This window comes from Camponotus floridanus, unplaced genomic scaffold (assembly GCF_003227725.1).
Source record: "Camponotus floridanus strain SB8 unplaced genomic scaffold, Cflo_v7.5 scaffold4, whole genome shotgun sequence".
NCBI lineage: Eukaryota > Metazoa > Arthropoda > Insecta > Hymenoptera > Formicidae > Camponotus > Camponotus floridanus.
Window position 1 is genome coordinate 3264608 of NW_020229547.1, and position 14486 is coordinate 3279093.

The 14486-nt window shown below is 28.7% G+C and overlaps 4 protein-coding genes across 11 annotated transcripts; 3 read left to right on the plus strand and 1 right to left on the minus strand.

Moving 5' to 3' along the window:
* The first annotated feature begins 504 nt into the window (after positions 1-504).
* Positions 505-7676, plus strand: LOC105250255 (glyoxylate reductase/hydroxypyruvate reductase). Of its 8 annotated transcripts, XR_003123212.1 has the most exons (8): positions 1889-2109; positions 2277-2360; positions 4445-4572; positions 4832-5021; positions 5233-5396; positions 5767-6057; positions 6314-6480; positions 7529-7676. XR_003123212.1 is itself a non-coding variant. In XM_025411528.1 (7 exons), the coding sequence occupies exons 2-7, from the start codon at positions 2321-2323 to the stop codon at positions 6427-6429; spliced, it is 906 nt and encodes a 301-aa protein (XP_025267313.1). In that variant the 5' UTR covers positions 505-673; positions 2277-2320; the 3' UTR covers positions 6430-6614. The 8 variants fall into 8 exon arrangements, 7 of the variants coding, with proteins under 7 accessions (XP_025267313.1, XP_025267309.1, XP_025267311.1 ...); XM_025411528.1 differs by lacking the exons at positions 1889-2109; positions 7529-7676 and adding an exon at positions 505-673 and having other exon boundaries at positions 4468-4572; positions 6314-6614; XM_025411524.1 differs by lacking the exons at positions 1889-2109; positions 7529-7676 and adding an exon at positions 506-673 and having other exon boundaries at positions 6314-6613.
* LOC105250254 (ragulator complex protein LAMTOR3-A) lies at positions 7473-8880 on the minus strand. The gene is made up of 3 exons (XM_011256249.3): positions 8708-8880; positions 8075-8302; positions 7473-7725 (listed from the first exon to the last, which is right to left on the minus strand). Exons 1-3 carry the CDS (start codon positions 8714-8716, stop codon positions 7588-7590), a joined length of 375 nt encoding a protein of 124 aa, XP_011254551.1. The 5' UTR covers positions 8717-8880; the 3' UTR covers positions 7473-7587.
* A 330-nt stretch (positions 8881-9210) lies between these two features.
* Positions 9211-12242, plus strand: LOC105250259 (serum response factor homolog A-like). Its single transcript, XM_011256256.3, has 4 exons — positions 9211-9360; positions 10500-10736; positions 11436-11711; positions 12100-12242. Exons 2-4 carry the CDS (start codon positions 10526-10528, stop codon positions 12210-12212), a joined length of 600 nt encoding a protein of 199 aa, XP_011254558.2. The 5' UTR covers positions 9211-9360; positions 10500-10525; the 3' UTR covers positions 12213-12242.
* A 468-nt stretch (positions 12243-12710) lies between these two features.
* On the plus strand, positions 12711-14414 carry LOC105250260 (probable palmitoyltransferase ZDHHC24). The gene has a single exon (XM_011256257.3). The coding sequence runs from the start codon at positions 12782-12784 to the stop codon at positions 13631-13633; it is 852 nt and encodes a 283-aa protein (XP_011254559.1). The 5' UTR covers positions 12711-12781; the 3' UTR covers positions 13634-14414.
* The last annotated feature ends 72 nt before the right edge of the window (positions 14415-14486 follow it).

Genomic DNA, 14486 nt, shown 5'->3' on the forward strand with positions numbered 1-14486 from the left:
CATTCTAAAATGTTGATTTAATATAAATTTTCTAAACATTATGATATAATGTTTTATAAATATTTTAAAAATATACTAATAAACATATTAATAACATTTAAAAAATATTTTAATTTATGTTTTATAAATATTTTAAAAATGTTATTTAATAACATCCCTCTTAAAATATTAATAAAATATTTTAGAAACATTAGTCAAAATGTTTTTTATATGTTATTATATATTTAATTATTTATTATATATTTAATATTATATATGTTATTATTATATATTTTATATGTTATTATATATTTAATATGTTTATTATAAATAAAAATATAACATCCAGTTACAAGTTCATTCGCGTTGTTTTTAAAGGTCGTATTATTTATTTCATACATATCTTTAGACTATTTTTTTTCATAATATATCTTAATTTCTTTCTCATGACGGGCATGACGACACCTAATACGTTACTGAAAAGCAACATTTGGTGGGATATGCGTATACACTCTATTGCGTATGCGTATGATTTATTTTTTTGTTCTTTGACTTCGGAATACTCGTGCCGGCTGCCAGCGTGCCACGTGCTCTTACACGATCTCGCATAATAAGTAAGTTACAGTGTTTTTGCGAGTTATAGTGCTGCACGAAAGAAGAGGAAAGTGTTTCTTCCAGTGTGTTATAATATCTTGTAAGTTATTTTTAGAGATATGTCTAAATATTCGTTCTTAGATTTTTCAGTGAAAGTTCTAAAAGCTTTAAATTAATGTTAGAATTAATATTATTGTGATATTAATATTAAGTTATGTAGATGTTGATACTAATGTTATTTTATTATTGATTTAATTTTATGAGAAACATTATCAGAATGTTAAAACAACATTAATACAATATTACTTGTAACAACATAGACAATGTTATTTCAACATTACCGAAATCTCAATCGGTGTCAAAGTTTGTTCATAATGATGTTGCATACAATGTTAAAAACTACATACTTGACAACATTACTATGTTAGTGAATATCATTATAATAACGTTGTGATAATAATTTTTTGCTTACTGGGTAATGAGCTTAATGAGCTAATGAGCTAATGAGCTTAATTAATCAGAGAGTCCTATTTTGAATTGACCAATTGGCGACGTGGATATACGTATTACGTATTATGGCTGCGGTCAAGACTGCACTATGAATATGCTCTGAAACATCATTCTATCTTTATTTTCATGGAATGTAGAATAAAGATAGAATGATGTTTTAAAGCATCCAGAACGTCTTCCCGACCGCAGCCTATATATAAACACGTGAAACTTTATGTAATCTTCGATGACTTAATACATAAAAATGCGATAAAAGTTATCAGATGTACCGATTGGCTATTACATAGAATTTTTCAAGCTTCTATCATGAATTCAAGAAATTCCCTATTCGATGGCCAATCTTACTTGATAAATCTTTTAATAACGTTTTTAATTTTTCGAATTCTTGATTAGGAGATTGAAAAATTTGATGTCAATCGATACGTCTGATAACTTTTATCGCATTCCTATATATTAAGTCGAAGATTACACAAGTTTCACGTGATTATATTTAGGTTAATAAATTAATCTCTCCGGAGTAGTTTAGACGTTAGCCATTCTTCTGAAAAATATATGGTTACATTCTTCAGAAGAATGGTTCTAATTAGTCAATAACGTTTATTAAACTATCCCTGGAACGATTAAACCCGATCATTTAAAAACGTCATAAATAAATAGCGCCAAATATCTCGCGCAATATTTAATATTGAAATAAATGTACGCAAATTTTCTTTTTTTAAATTTCAATTGTGTTTGAAATCATCAGTACTTTTATATGCAGATAGAGCTTACATACTATTTGCGATTAATTTAACGTATATGCAAATAAATAAAAATATATTCAATGTGTATGTGGAATACAAGATATCTTATCGCGTTACCTTCATAAACCGGTTTATGCTGATTCATTCAGATTGCTTTTATGACAATAAGATAATAAGAACGTGAAATTATCGGAATCAGTTATGCATCTGTGGTGAAACGATAAATGTATGCCAGAAATAGCTGTTCGCCACATTTAATACAGCTATTGAAGTAGCAATTTCGGTAAATTTAATTTTCGCTAAAAATACTCGCAAGAAAATTCTTTACATTAATCGTCGTGCTATTTCATCGCCGACAAAATTATTCTCATATATCCTTATAACATCCTTGTATATGTGTGACCTTAATTTCGAATTTATATTGTTTCTATAATTTTATAATATAAATAGCGCGATGAGTTCACTGGATCTACCGCGTGTTTTGGTTACTAGCTATGCAACGCCGACAACCGGCATCGATTTGCTTCGACCAAAGTAAGTTCAAATTTATACAAAAAAAATATATAATGTGTATAATATTATTTATATAATATATTTGTAGAATATATTTATATTATTTACATACTTACCCCAATAGCCAAGTCTGCTAAAGCAGATCTTGTCAGGGAATCTGTTAGAAATTGTTGTCGACAGAAAGATTACAGAATCGATGCAGGTTCTGATATATCATGTGATGTCGCCAGAATGTCAACAGAAATATAACAAAGCTTGTTAACATAATCAGTTACCAGATTGGCAGCAAAAATCGAACAGATTCTGCCGGCATAACTTAGTGGCAGATTGGTGGCAGAAATTGGACAGGATCTGTGCGATGCAATTTGACAACAGATTGTCGGCAAAAATCGAACAGGATCTGCGCATACAATCTCTGATAGCAGATTGATGGCAGAAATGGAACAGGATTTGCATGATTCGATAGTTCTTTCACTTACCGCTACGTGAGCTGTACTTTCTCGTAATTGAATTTCTGTCAGAAATATATATAAAGTCACGAATATGAATAAAAGACTAAAAATATAGTAATCATCATTTTAATTTTTCACTTTAATTTCTGATATCTGATACAAGCAAATGAGAGTCAGAATTCAGAATATTAAACTGATTGGAATCAATATAATATATGGAAAATTATTCATGCACTGGCTATTTGAGGCATAAAGCAAGAATTTAATTCTAAATAAATTACATCTCAAGTTTTACAAGTTACATTTACTTTATTATTAATTTAATTAAATAGAATTGAAATTAGTCCTTCGCTATATGAAATATAACTATGATATAACATATTACATATATGTCATTTTCTATAAGAAAATTCTAATTAACTTGCCGATAATATTGTTATTTAGCACCTGTAATAATCAATTTTGTTGCATTTATATAATATTAATAAAAGTGCAAATCTTGTGAAATTTCTGCTGTCCATTTGCCATCAGGTTGCATCCGCAGATTCTGTTCGGTTTCTGCTAACAGTCTGACATCAAGTCATGTTAGCATTGATAGCAGATCCTGCTCAGTTTCTGCCGACAATCTGATATCCGATTCTGTGAGCAGGTTCTGCTAGCAGATTAGAAGCAGAATGAGGACGCAGTAGATGTCATTCTGCTGACATGGTTTGATCAAATCTGTTGCCAGTCTGTCGACATACTGCTTACATTTTGCTTATTGGGTATAGAATTTATTTATATTAACTATATAAATAAACTATATATATAATTATATATTTAGAGACTATTATACAAGGTGTTCCATTTTAATTTTGCCATCGAAATTTCTCGTAAAGTCTAAAAGATACGAAAAAATGTTTCAGACAAATGTGGTATGGTTTCGAGGGGGATATAAGATGATGTCATTAGTTTTAAGAGTCACTTGAAGATCACGTGAAGGTCACCTCCATCAACTTTTTAAATGGGATACTCTTTTGCATATTCTTGTAGCTCATCTCGAGAGCTTTCCAAAACATTATAATTAAGTTAGTTTTCATTAAGTACTTTCCGAGTTATGAGGCTTGAAATCAATTCTTAATTTTACAAAAACCATAAAATATCTTGTAAAATATTCATTTTTCGATTAGTTTATCTTAAATCTATTACGTACAAAATAATATGAGGAATCAATTGGTGTAAAGAAAACACATAATTGATTCTTCTTATTATTTTGTACATAAAAATATTAAGGTGAGATAATCGAAAAATGAATATTTTACAAGATATTTTACGATTCATGTAAAATTAAGAAATAAGTGTTTTGGAAAGCTCTCGAGATGAGTTACAAAAATATGCAAAAGTGTATAAGGTGTCCCATTTAAAAAGTTGGAGGTGACCTTCACGAGATATTCAGGTGACTCTCCAAGGTCAAACTAACAAACTGGCAAACAGGCACCAACTTACGTTCCCTTCGAAACCATACAACTTTTGTCTGAAACATTTTTTCGTATTTTTTATACTTTATGAGATATTTCGATAGCAAATTTAAAATGGAAAACCCTGTATATATAACATTCTAAATGTATTGGTGTGCAATATGCATCATTTATCGTTATTTTTATTGATATATAGATGCAATCTCACTATTATGCCAGGTGTTGAAAATGCTCGGGAACAAGTACTAAAAGTTCTACCTGGACATGATGCTGTCTTTCTTGTCGGCCATCATAAAGTTGATAGCGAGTTCCTAGATGTTGCCGGTAAATTCAAATTTTATTTTTTATTTAATTTGCTTATGCAACTATTTTTAAATATATTAATTAAATTTCCACACTAGACGAAAATCAATTAAAAAATTTAACTAATATTTAAATGAAGTTTAATAGCAATTTCCAGAATCCTGAACATAGACTAATACGGATTAATCATCATCGAAAGAAAAGCAAATTAGAATAATTAAATCGAGATTTTATCGAGCTAGAAACTAAAGGAAATTTGAATCTCTCCAACATTTTTCAGGTCCAAACTTGAAAGTCGTATCGACAATGTCAGCCGGTTACGAACACTTAGATGTCCCTGAAATTAAAAGAAGAGGAATCAAGATCGGACACACGCCGAAGGTGGTGTCGGCTGCAGTTGCGGAGATAGCTATATTTTTAATGTTATCTGCTGCGAAACGCGCCTATGAGGGTCGCGCGGCGTTAGAACAGTGATTAAATATATTCTCATTTTATAATTTATAATTGATATCGAGAAACCTCTCTGAAAAGTACGAAACAAAATTTAAGATTTATTAATCAATTTAAAACTTTAAAATTGTACTTTCAAATATATTTTCTGTAGAAGTAAAAGTCATCATGTAACATATGTGCTAAAAGTCATCATGTAACATATGTGCTAATAAGTAATATCTAATCAAGGAATCAAGTAAAACCTGGACCGCAATGGTTGTTGGGACAGGAATTACGAGGCTCGACAGTCGGCATCTTTGGTTTGGGAAATATTGGTCAAGCGATCGTTAAACGATTAGTGGGCTTCGAAGTGAAACGCTTTATCTATACCGGACATTCGCGCAAGAAAGCAGGTACATATGTATACAAACACACGCATTTCACAGCACTTATCAATCAATTAAATGTTTTTCTCACATATCTATATTTTTTATTCGATATTTACAAGAACTTTAATTATAACAATTACTTTTTATATTCTTTATCCATTCTGTCTATATATCTTAAAAAATTTATATAAAGATATATTTAGGAAAGATATTACCATGTGTGACGCTCATTGTAAATTAAACAGATTTTTAATAATAAGTCGCCTAATTGTAAAAATTAGTTAATTGTTCAATAAAAATATCTTTTGCTGTTTGTTCAAGAATATAAATATATAAAAATGTTATTTAGAAAAATCTTTGACATTTTAAAATACATAATATAACATGTTGACAGGTGATGAACTTGGAGCAATATTTGTATCTTTCGACGATCTTTTGAAGCAGAGTGATTACCTTGTGGTTGCGGCTCCTTTAACTAATGAAACGAAAGGACTTTTCGACGACAGTGTTTTTGATAAAATGAAAAAAACATCCATCTTCGTGAATATAGCTCGCGGTCAAATTGTCAATACCGATTCGCTTGTAAGAGCTCTCCGTAATAAGAAGATATTTGCTGCCGGGCTGGATGTTACTGATCCGGAACCGCTACCACCGTATCATGAACTTCTTAAACTACCTAATGCCGGTATAATTATTTTATTCTTTCTCTTTGTTTATTTTAACAATCGATTATTATTATCGTTAAAATATAATAGCTTAAATTACTAAAGAGGATTAAAATACTAAGATACTATTATTTGAAAATTCAAGAAACTAAGTTTTTAAGGACTCTATAATTTCGCACTCGATATAATATGATACAAAATTATATAATTGTTATACTATCTGTTACTTATACACATATAGTATATTATATATTATTAGTTTTGGTCTAATTGCAGAAATTATACCACATTTGGGCAGCGCAACGATCAAGACCCGCAACGATATGTCGACGATTGCAGCACAGAACATTCTTCATGGTCTTGAGGGCAAGCCTTTAGTTTATCCTTTATAGCAAATTTTCCTTGCATAATTTTGCTTATATGTATTTCTTCTAATGACAAAGGTATATAAATATATACACATATATTTAGTTACAAAAATCAATGTTATCGATAATTTAACTTTTGTCTGTAGTAGATACCAAATTTTTTTCAATACAACACAATAAATACAGGCGAAAATGCAATATATATATATATATATATATATATATATATATATATATCTAATGCACATATCTTATGTCATGTAACGAACAAAAGAAATAGTTTGTATGAAATAGAATAAATATCTATTTATACTTTGCCTATATTTTTACTTTAATCAAAAATATAATTTGCGCATCTTTATTCGAATAGTAAAAGTGATACAAATGGATCCAATACCCATCATAATGTTAGTCTGTCTAAGGATTAATAATAATCTCCATTCTTTTTATGTTTAGATTGCACAAATGTGACAAATCTTAAACTCAATTTGATTACTTGTAATCATTAACTACACAATTTAAGTTAAATAAATACTTTTATTGATACAAAATGAATTATCCAAATATTCTTAGATATTAATATTTTTTTACTTATTAAGTTCAATTATTTAGTTCATTATTACATTGGAATGACTTTATAAAAGATGTGAAGGATATCAAAACTTGTACATTACTGCCATATTTAAAATTTCTTATAGTTTTATATAAAGATTTTTTTTAACTTATTTTTTTATATTTGTCAATTTTCGAAAAGTTCATCCTAATAGAGTTTTACTTGATTATTTCTTATTAAGCAATTTAATGTAATAAATTATAAGTTATAAATTATAAGTTATGGCAAGTAATATAATTTTATAAAAAAAAAGTATGCATAAAATATTTTTTCTCTGGATATAAATTAACATTTTAACTTTAGAAATATCTCTAAATTCCTTGGAAAGAATTTTTCTGTAATGTAATATTTAACTTTAAAATATTACAATAATCTTTTATATCTTTCTTTTTCACACACATAAAATATACTTTCCAGCATTATAAAAAATCATAAGCATAGAAACAAAACAGACCTGTTATCCTTGAAAAATTGCTTAAGATCAATATTAATAACTGATATTTGCAACAGTCCACAGATTTGAGATCCATACTCAATATTTATCACCCATAATGGACAACAGGTAACCATCAGGCTTCTACTACTGCATTTTTTAAACTACATAGAATAGGATCAATCTTATTTTCCAATGATAATATGTGACCAGTATTGCAATTGTGACTAGCAATAAAACTAACAACCAATGGTAACTTATTCATCTGGATTACCTGAAATTGATAAAAAGAATTCTCAAATTTTTCAAATTGCAAATATATTCCAATAATAATGAAAGAAGCATATAACAAAAAATTGTTTATAAAAATTAATTATAATTTAACTATAAGTATCTTTATATATTTATTTCTAATTATTAATTATATTAAATTTATTGAATTAAGGATTTTATGTACATTATTTTACCAAATAATATAAATTATTTCTGCTAGTATATCTAATAATTATTATTTTTTATTTCTTAATTCTTTCTTTCAAGCAAGATTTATATATTAGTATAATTATTTATATAACTAATACACACACACACACACACACACACACACACAATTATATATTTACCTGGTAATTACTATACATGCATATAATAGTTTTGTTCTTTCCAAGACCTAATTTACTTCCCTGGTCTGTAGCCATTCCAAAAGTAGATAAGAAACTAGCTCTTGTAGCTAATTCTGGTGCTTTTTCATCGGCTACAGATATGACGGGTACTCCATCTCTGTCTGTAATTAATATGCTATGCAGTCCTTCAACATTGCTTAATAATTCATAGAGAAACTTTTTCAATTCCTAAAAACAAAAATGTCCAAATAATTTGATAATCAATTGTCACATGTAATTTGGTTCAATCATCACATCAATAGAATGTCTAACAAAGAAATAACTCATATTTTAAATGTAAAATGTACATAAAAAATAAAACGTGAAACATCTTGCATAAAATATTTATTCTGCAATTCTATCTTTATGATAAAGAGAATTATTGAAGTATTTATTAATTTGTTCCACACGTATAATTTCGTTAAAACTTCTATTTTATCGTATTATACAAAATTATACAAAATTATTAATTTCTAAAGTTTTTTGTTGATATCTTATAAAGACATGTATTTTTTATTTATATGATTGAAACAAAATATACATAACCTCGAACGCAAAAGATAACGCTACTTTCTGCAAAAATGTTCAACTTACAACTGTCATTTTTTCCACGATAGAGTCGAGAGTCAAACGGCAATTAATCTTATGGCAAGAAAACTTATTTCTTCAGACAACGTTGAATGTTATCACCCGTTTTCTGTTGATAACATGTCAATTCCCATAAGAGGGGTCACCGATAAAGTGAGACAAATACTGATCGTTCTGCGCAGATGTTATGCGCAGGCGGTAAAATATAAAACAAAATTATACAACCGATGACATGTTTCTTGAAGCAACCAGAAACAAGTGTTCCTCGTGAATGCATTTAATGGGTTTGTATTCACATGAGCATCGAATGTGTGTTAGCACATATACGTCGAGATAATCTACTGGGATCATATTTCCGAGTTTTGTTTCATTATTTCTTGATAGTCTTTTGTCGATGATTACCGGGTTACAAGCCCATTTGTCATTGGCGCTGCCAGAAAGACGCGGCTACACGCACACAATTAGAGAATCACGTATATGTGCAGAGAGCGCTCTAGGCAACACATGTGTGTACGTGCAAATACGTGATTCGCCAATCGTGTGCGTGTAAGCCGCGTCTTTCTTCTGGCAGCACTGATTTGCGGGACTGTGCAAGACTAGCGAAATCAGGCGATCAGATAACAAGTTTCGAAGAAGTCTTCGAAGGAATAAAGTATCACGTAAGTACTAAATAATATCTTAAATTATATTTCTCATCTTTATTAATAATAATATTACAATAGAACAATTTTAAAAAAATATTTATTATAATATTTATTATTTAAAAATATTTATATAAATGTGTGCAATTCGGAATGGTTATAAAGATGTAGCATGTTTATAATTTTAACAATGAAAACGTTTATTATTGTTAATAGAACCGAGTTCTATAATACAATTATATTTAAAAAATTTTGAGCTCACAATAAATTTTCAAATATTTTATCATTGTTATCACGATTTCAATGTATTTTGCATTTATCACGATTTATTTTGCATTTATCACGATTTCAATGTATTTTGCAACTCGAATGAAAGAGATGTGGTTTTTTCTTTAGTTTCTTTAGTCTATATTTATTTTTCACTAACAGCCAAAATACAATCAATTCGTCTCGTCGATAATGGGATATTAAAAAATTTATTAAGTTTTTAATGTAATTATATCATAGAACTTGTATTAACATTAAATACAAACTTTCTATGAACATAAGATAATAAATATTTTTGTTCTTAACATTGAACATACTATAATTTTACAACTGTCCAGAATAGGACAATTATCTCTGAAAGTTCTCATTATACCAAAAATGTTTTAGATAAGAGATATTTGAAGGAAATATGGGAATATTAATCTTGGTTGTAGATGTCAAGATCAATTTTCTTTTTTTTTTTTTTTTAAATAGAACCACATTTTTTAATATAAATTCCTCACAATATTTGGCACAAAAAGTTATAAAGAAGGTATCAAAAATGATAAGAAATTCAAATTTATATAAAAAAATTTATTCCATTTAAAAAAGTTTGTTTTATTAAAAAAAAACTAAATTGATCTTTATATAATCTTGGCATCTACATTGAAGATTAATATACATTGCTATCTTCTTTTTATCTTCAAACAATATATTTAAAAATATTTTTTGCTATAAATATTTCTAGAGATAATAACTTGTAATATTTTAAATACTTCATCTTCTATAAGCTTATTTGTTTATAATTATGTCCTAAAATACTGATCATTTCTCTTGAATATAATCTTAAATACATACACCTGTATATGTATTTATATATACATATTTATATATTTCTTATATTTTTACAGAAGAATTATCTAAATAAGCAGAGAGAATGCCTCTAGAAGGTGAAGAAGAGTCTGAATCCAATATGTATAATTTAGTGCACCAATTTCTGCATCAGCAGTACCAACATCAAAAACTACAACATGAGCAACAGTTACTGATGCAACAACTTCTGCAGCAATTGATTCAACAGGAACAACAACAACAAGAGTCGCAAGAACAGGAGCTACAACAAACAGTTCAGGAACCGCAATTAGAAAGTATGTTACTTCGTCAGTTTTTAGTTACTATGTCAGTTTTTTAATATATTTAAATATACAGAGTGTTTTATTTTAATTAATATAGTCAACTATTACTGAACTATGATTATCTGATTATCTGAACAAGAAAATATTTCACACAAAAGATTTTGAGGAAAAAAAGTTCATAAACTTGAAATTAAATTTAGATCATTTTTTAAATCATTTAAAGGTCAATTTAATTTAAGTTTTCTTTAAACCACTCTAAAGTGGAACCACTCTAAATTTTTTAATAAAATTGATTCCTCGCAATATTTGATATAAAATGTTATAAAGATAGAATACCAAAAATGGTGAGAAATTGATTTTATAAAGAATTAAAATTATTTCATTTTAAAAAAACTACATCTTTACGCGATTTTGACATCTACATCCAAAGTCAAACTAATATCCCTATCTTATTTCCTCTTCAAATGGAATATTTGTTATTTAAACTTTTTCTCTATAATGCATACTTTTAAAAATAATAGCTGGAACACTTTAAATGCCTCATATTATTTGTTTAAAATGATGAGTTATAAATGATGTGTACAATTATATCCTAGTATACTGGCTATTTCTCTTGAAACATCCTGTAGATGTATGTATTTATATATGTATTTATAAATATATATATATATATATATATTTTTTTTTTTTTTTTTTTTTTAATTTTTACAGAAGAAGTGTCTGAGGAAACAGGAACAATGCTGTTAAAAAATAAGGAAAAGTTCATGTCCGATATTTACAATTTAGTGCAGCAGCTGCTGCTAATACAGCAGAAACAGCAAGAGGTACAAGAACAACAGATATTACTGCTGCAACAATTGTTTCAGCAGAAACAACAACAGGAACTGCAACAACAGCAGTTACAACAACAGCAGTTACAACAACAGCAGTTACAACAACAGCAGCAACAGGAGTTATTACCAAAGTTTCAGGGACCGCAAATAAAAAGTATATAAATTATCAATTTTTTAATGCATTTAGATATGCAGAGTGTTTAATTTTAATTAATACAGTCGATTATTACTAGTTGTCATTATAATTATAATCAGAAAATATTTCATATAAAAATTAAAAGGTTTCGAGAAGAAAAAAATTGATCATTTATTTTAATTAAGATCACTTGTCAAGATTATTTGAAGTTCAATCTATGTATGGAATCAAATTCTAATTCTATTTAATTCTTTTATATAAATAATTTTTCGTAATATTTGACAAAATTATAAAAGAATAGATATAATAGAAAATGATGGTTACAATGTGTGTGTGTGTGTGTGTGTGTGTGTGTGTGTATGCGTGTAGAGTGTATACATATTAAATTAAAAATTATTTATTTTAGATTTTAATCAAAGAGGCAAAGGTGGTGGGCGTTCGCGGGCTCGCTGGTACAGACGGAGGGGCCTTTATAATAGAAGCTTCCACAGTATAACCAATATAACTATAATGAAATAAGAGAAAGATCAAAGAGTTCAAGAAACTATCTACAATAATAACAAATTATTATTTGTCGTAATGATTAATATATACTATTCTAATTCTATTGATTTTTAATGCATATTATTTTAATAATTATAAACATTCAATAAATAAATGTAAAATTAATAATAATCAGTTTTATTTATTAATTTAAGAAATTTTTATTAACGAAACTTCTAGTAAAAAAGCGTATTGACCTAAAAAATTTAATAATTAAGATTTTAAATAAACTCGATTTAATTTGTATTTATAATGTATTTCAATCTTTGTGTAAAAAATCTATTTGTATAAAATTTACTTTTGTATACGTTACGATTATATATATATATATATATATATATATATATATATATATACACATAAAAGTTTACAAAAAAAGAATTAATATGAAAAGATTGATAATAAACATCACTATTATTATTTATGCTGCGCACGCGCGGAGAAAAATGTTATTCAACACTCACACTGCACAGATGTGAGGTTTTCAAAATGGCGTAAAGATATCACGTTACGTACTCTCCAGATTAATCTTACAAATTAAACGAATGCACAACGAAATGATAATCCGAAAAAAGATATGGCCACGTACTATCGGCGATCTACTGTCAATGATCTTTGTATTGGTGATAGTGCCTCTCATGTACTGGTTCGGACTGTGGATAGTGTTACCGGCGTTGTACAAGGACGACATTCTGCCGTACACCCTTCACTTTGTCCTCGGTAATTTCATCATGTTTAACATCGTAGGTAACTTCACGTATACGGTGCTGTGCGACACCAGCACCAAGAGGCGCATAGTGCCTGTAAGCACGGCGACAGTTGCGGACGGGTGGAGGCTGTGCGCCACCTGCGAGTGCCTGTCGCCGCCTCGATCCTGGCACTGCAATACCTGCGACACCTGCATCCTCAAGCGGGATCACCACTGCGTGTTCACTGGGTGCTGCGTGGGCCATCACAATCACAGATACTTCGTCATGTTTCTGTGGTACTTGTTCCTCGGCGCGGCGTACGCCTTCTCCTACGGCAGTTTCTTCATCTGGACCAGAACGTCCTTCGAGTTCCCGATGTCTGTCATTAAGATGGTCTTTCCCGTAGCGATCTTCTTCTTCGGCTTTGACAGCTCCATCGATCAGTTCTACCTGTTGCTGTACGTCGTGTCAGCAGTGGGTACCTTGTATACCGCAGTGTTGTGCATTTATCACTTTAATTTGATTCTCAGAGGCGTCGTGGGTAATGAGAGCAATAAGAAAGACTTTACATATGATATGGGTTGGAAGGACAACGTTAGGGAGGTGTTTGGAGAACGATGGTATCTGGCATGGTTGCTTCCTTATATTAAATCACAGTTACCTCACGATGGGATCTCGTGGCATTACTTGTGTTCAAAGAAAGATTGAATCGCTTTCATCGAGTGCTATACAATTCTTCTAAAATTGTGTTTGCATGAAATGTGTCAATATATGAGCATTTATTAAAAATGTTAAAGATATTTCAATGACTCGGATGACAAAAATTAATTTGACATTTGAATGGATCACGTTTTTAAAACAAAAATCAAGATTGTTGGTTACCTTTCTATATTTTTAACTGTATATTATACATATTTAACTATTCTTCATAACTGTTGTAAATGAGATTCATATCTGTAATGGACAGTATTATTTTATTAAATTGCATACACAGATAATACACAATTCTTTCACGCTACATCTGAAACACTATGTACATATTATCTGTAATTATATATAAATTAATTGTATTTCTTATCTTAAAATTAGAAGAATATAAAAAACTTTGCAGTTTCTTCTGATTTCCTTAATTGTTATCTAAATTTATTATTCAATGAAAGAGGAAACTCCAACCATTCACAAAGATGTTCATGAAGATCATTATTGTGTTTAAACACAGAAAGAATATATATTTGAGTGTACATTAGATTTTATGAAATATATTGATTATTTCTGTGTTTAAACACAATAGGAATATATATTGTACATTATATTTTATTATAAAAATCTACATAAGAAAGATAACTTATATATGATCAGTAGAGAAGTAATTTTTCCTGGCAGCCTATATTTACAAAATGAAATATTATCCATCAAAGATAAACTTTTATCCAGATTTCACAGACATATTGAATCACAACCACATTTTCTTTACGCAATCCCTTTGATTTCAAACACAATTACAATAAATTAGTCGAAGATTAATCTTTATATAATCCAATATTTTGAACATTTATTTAAT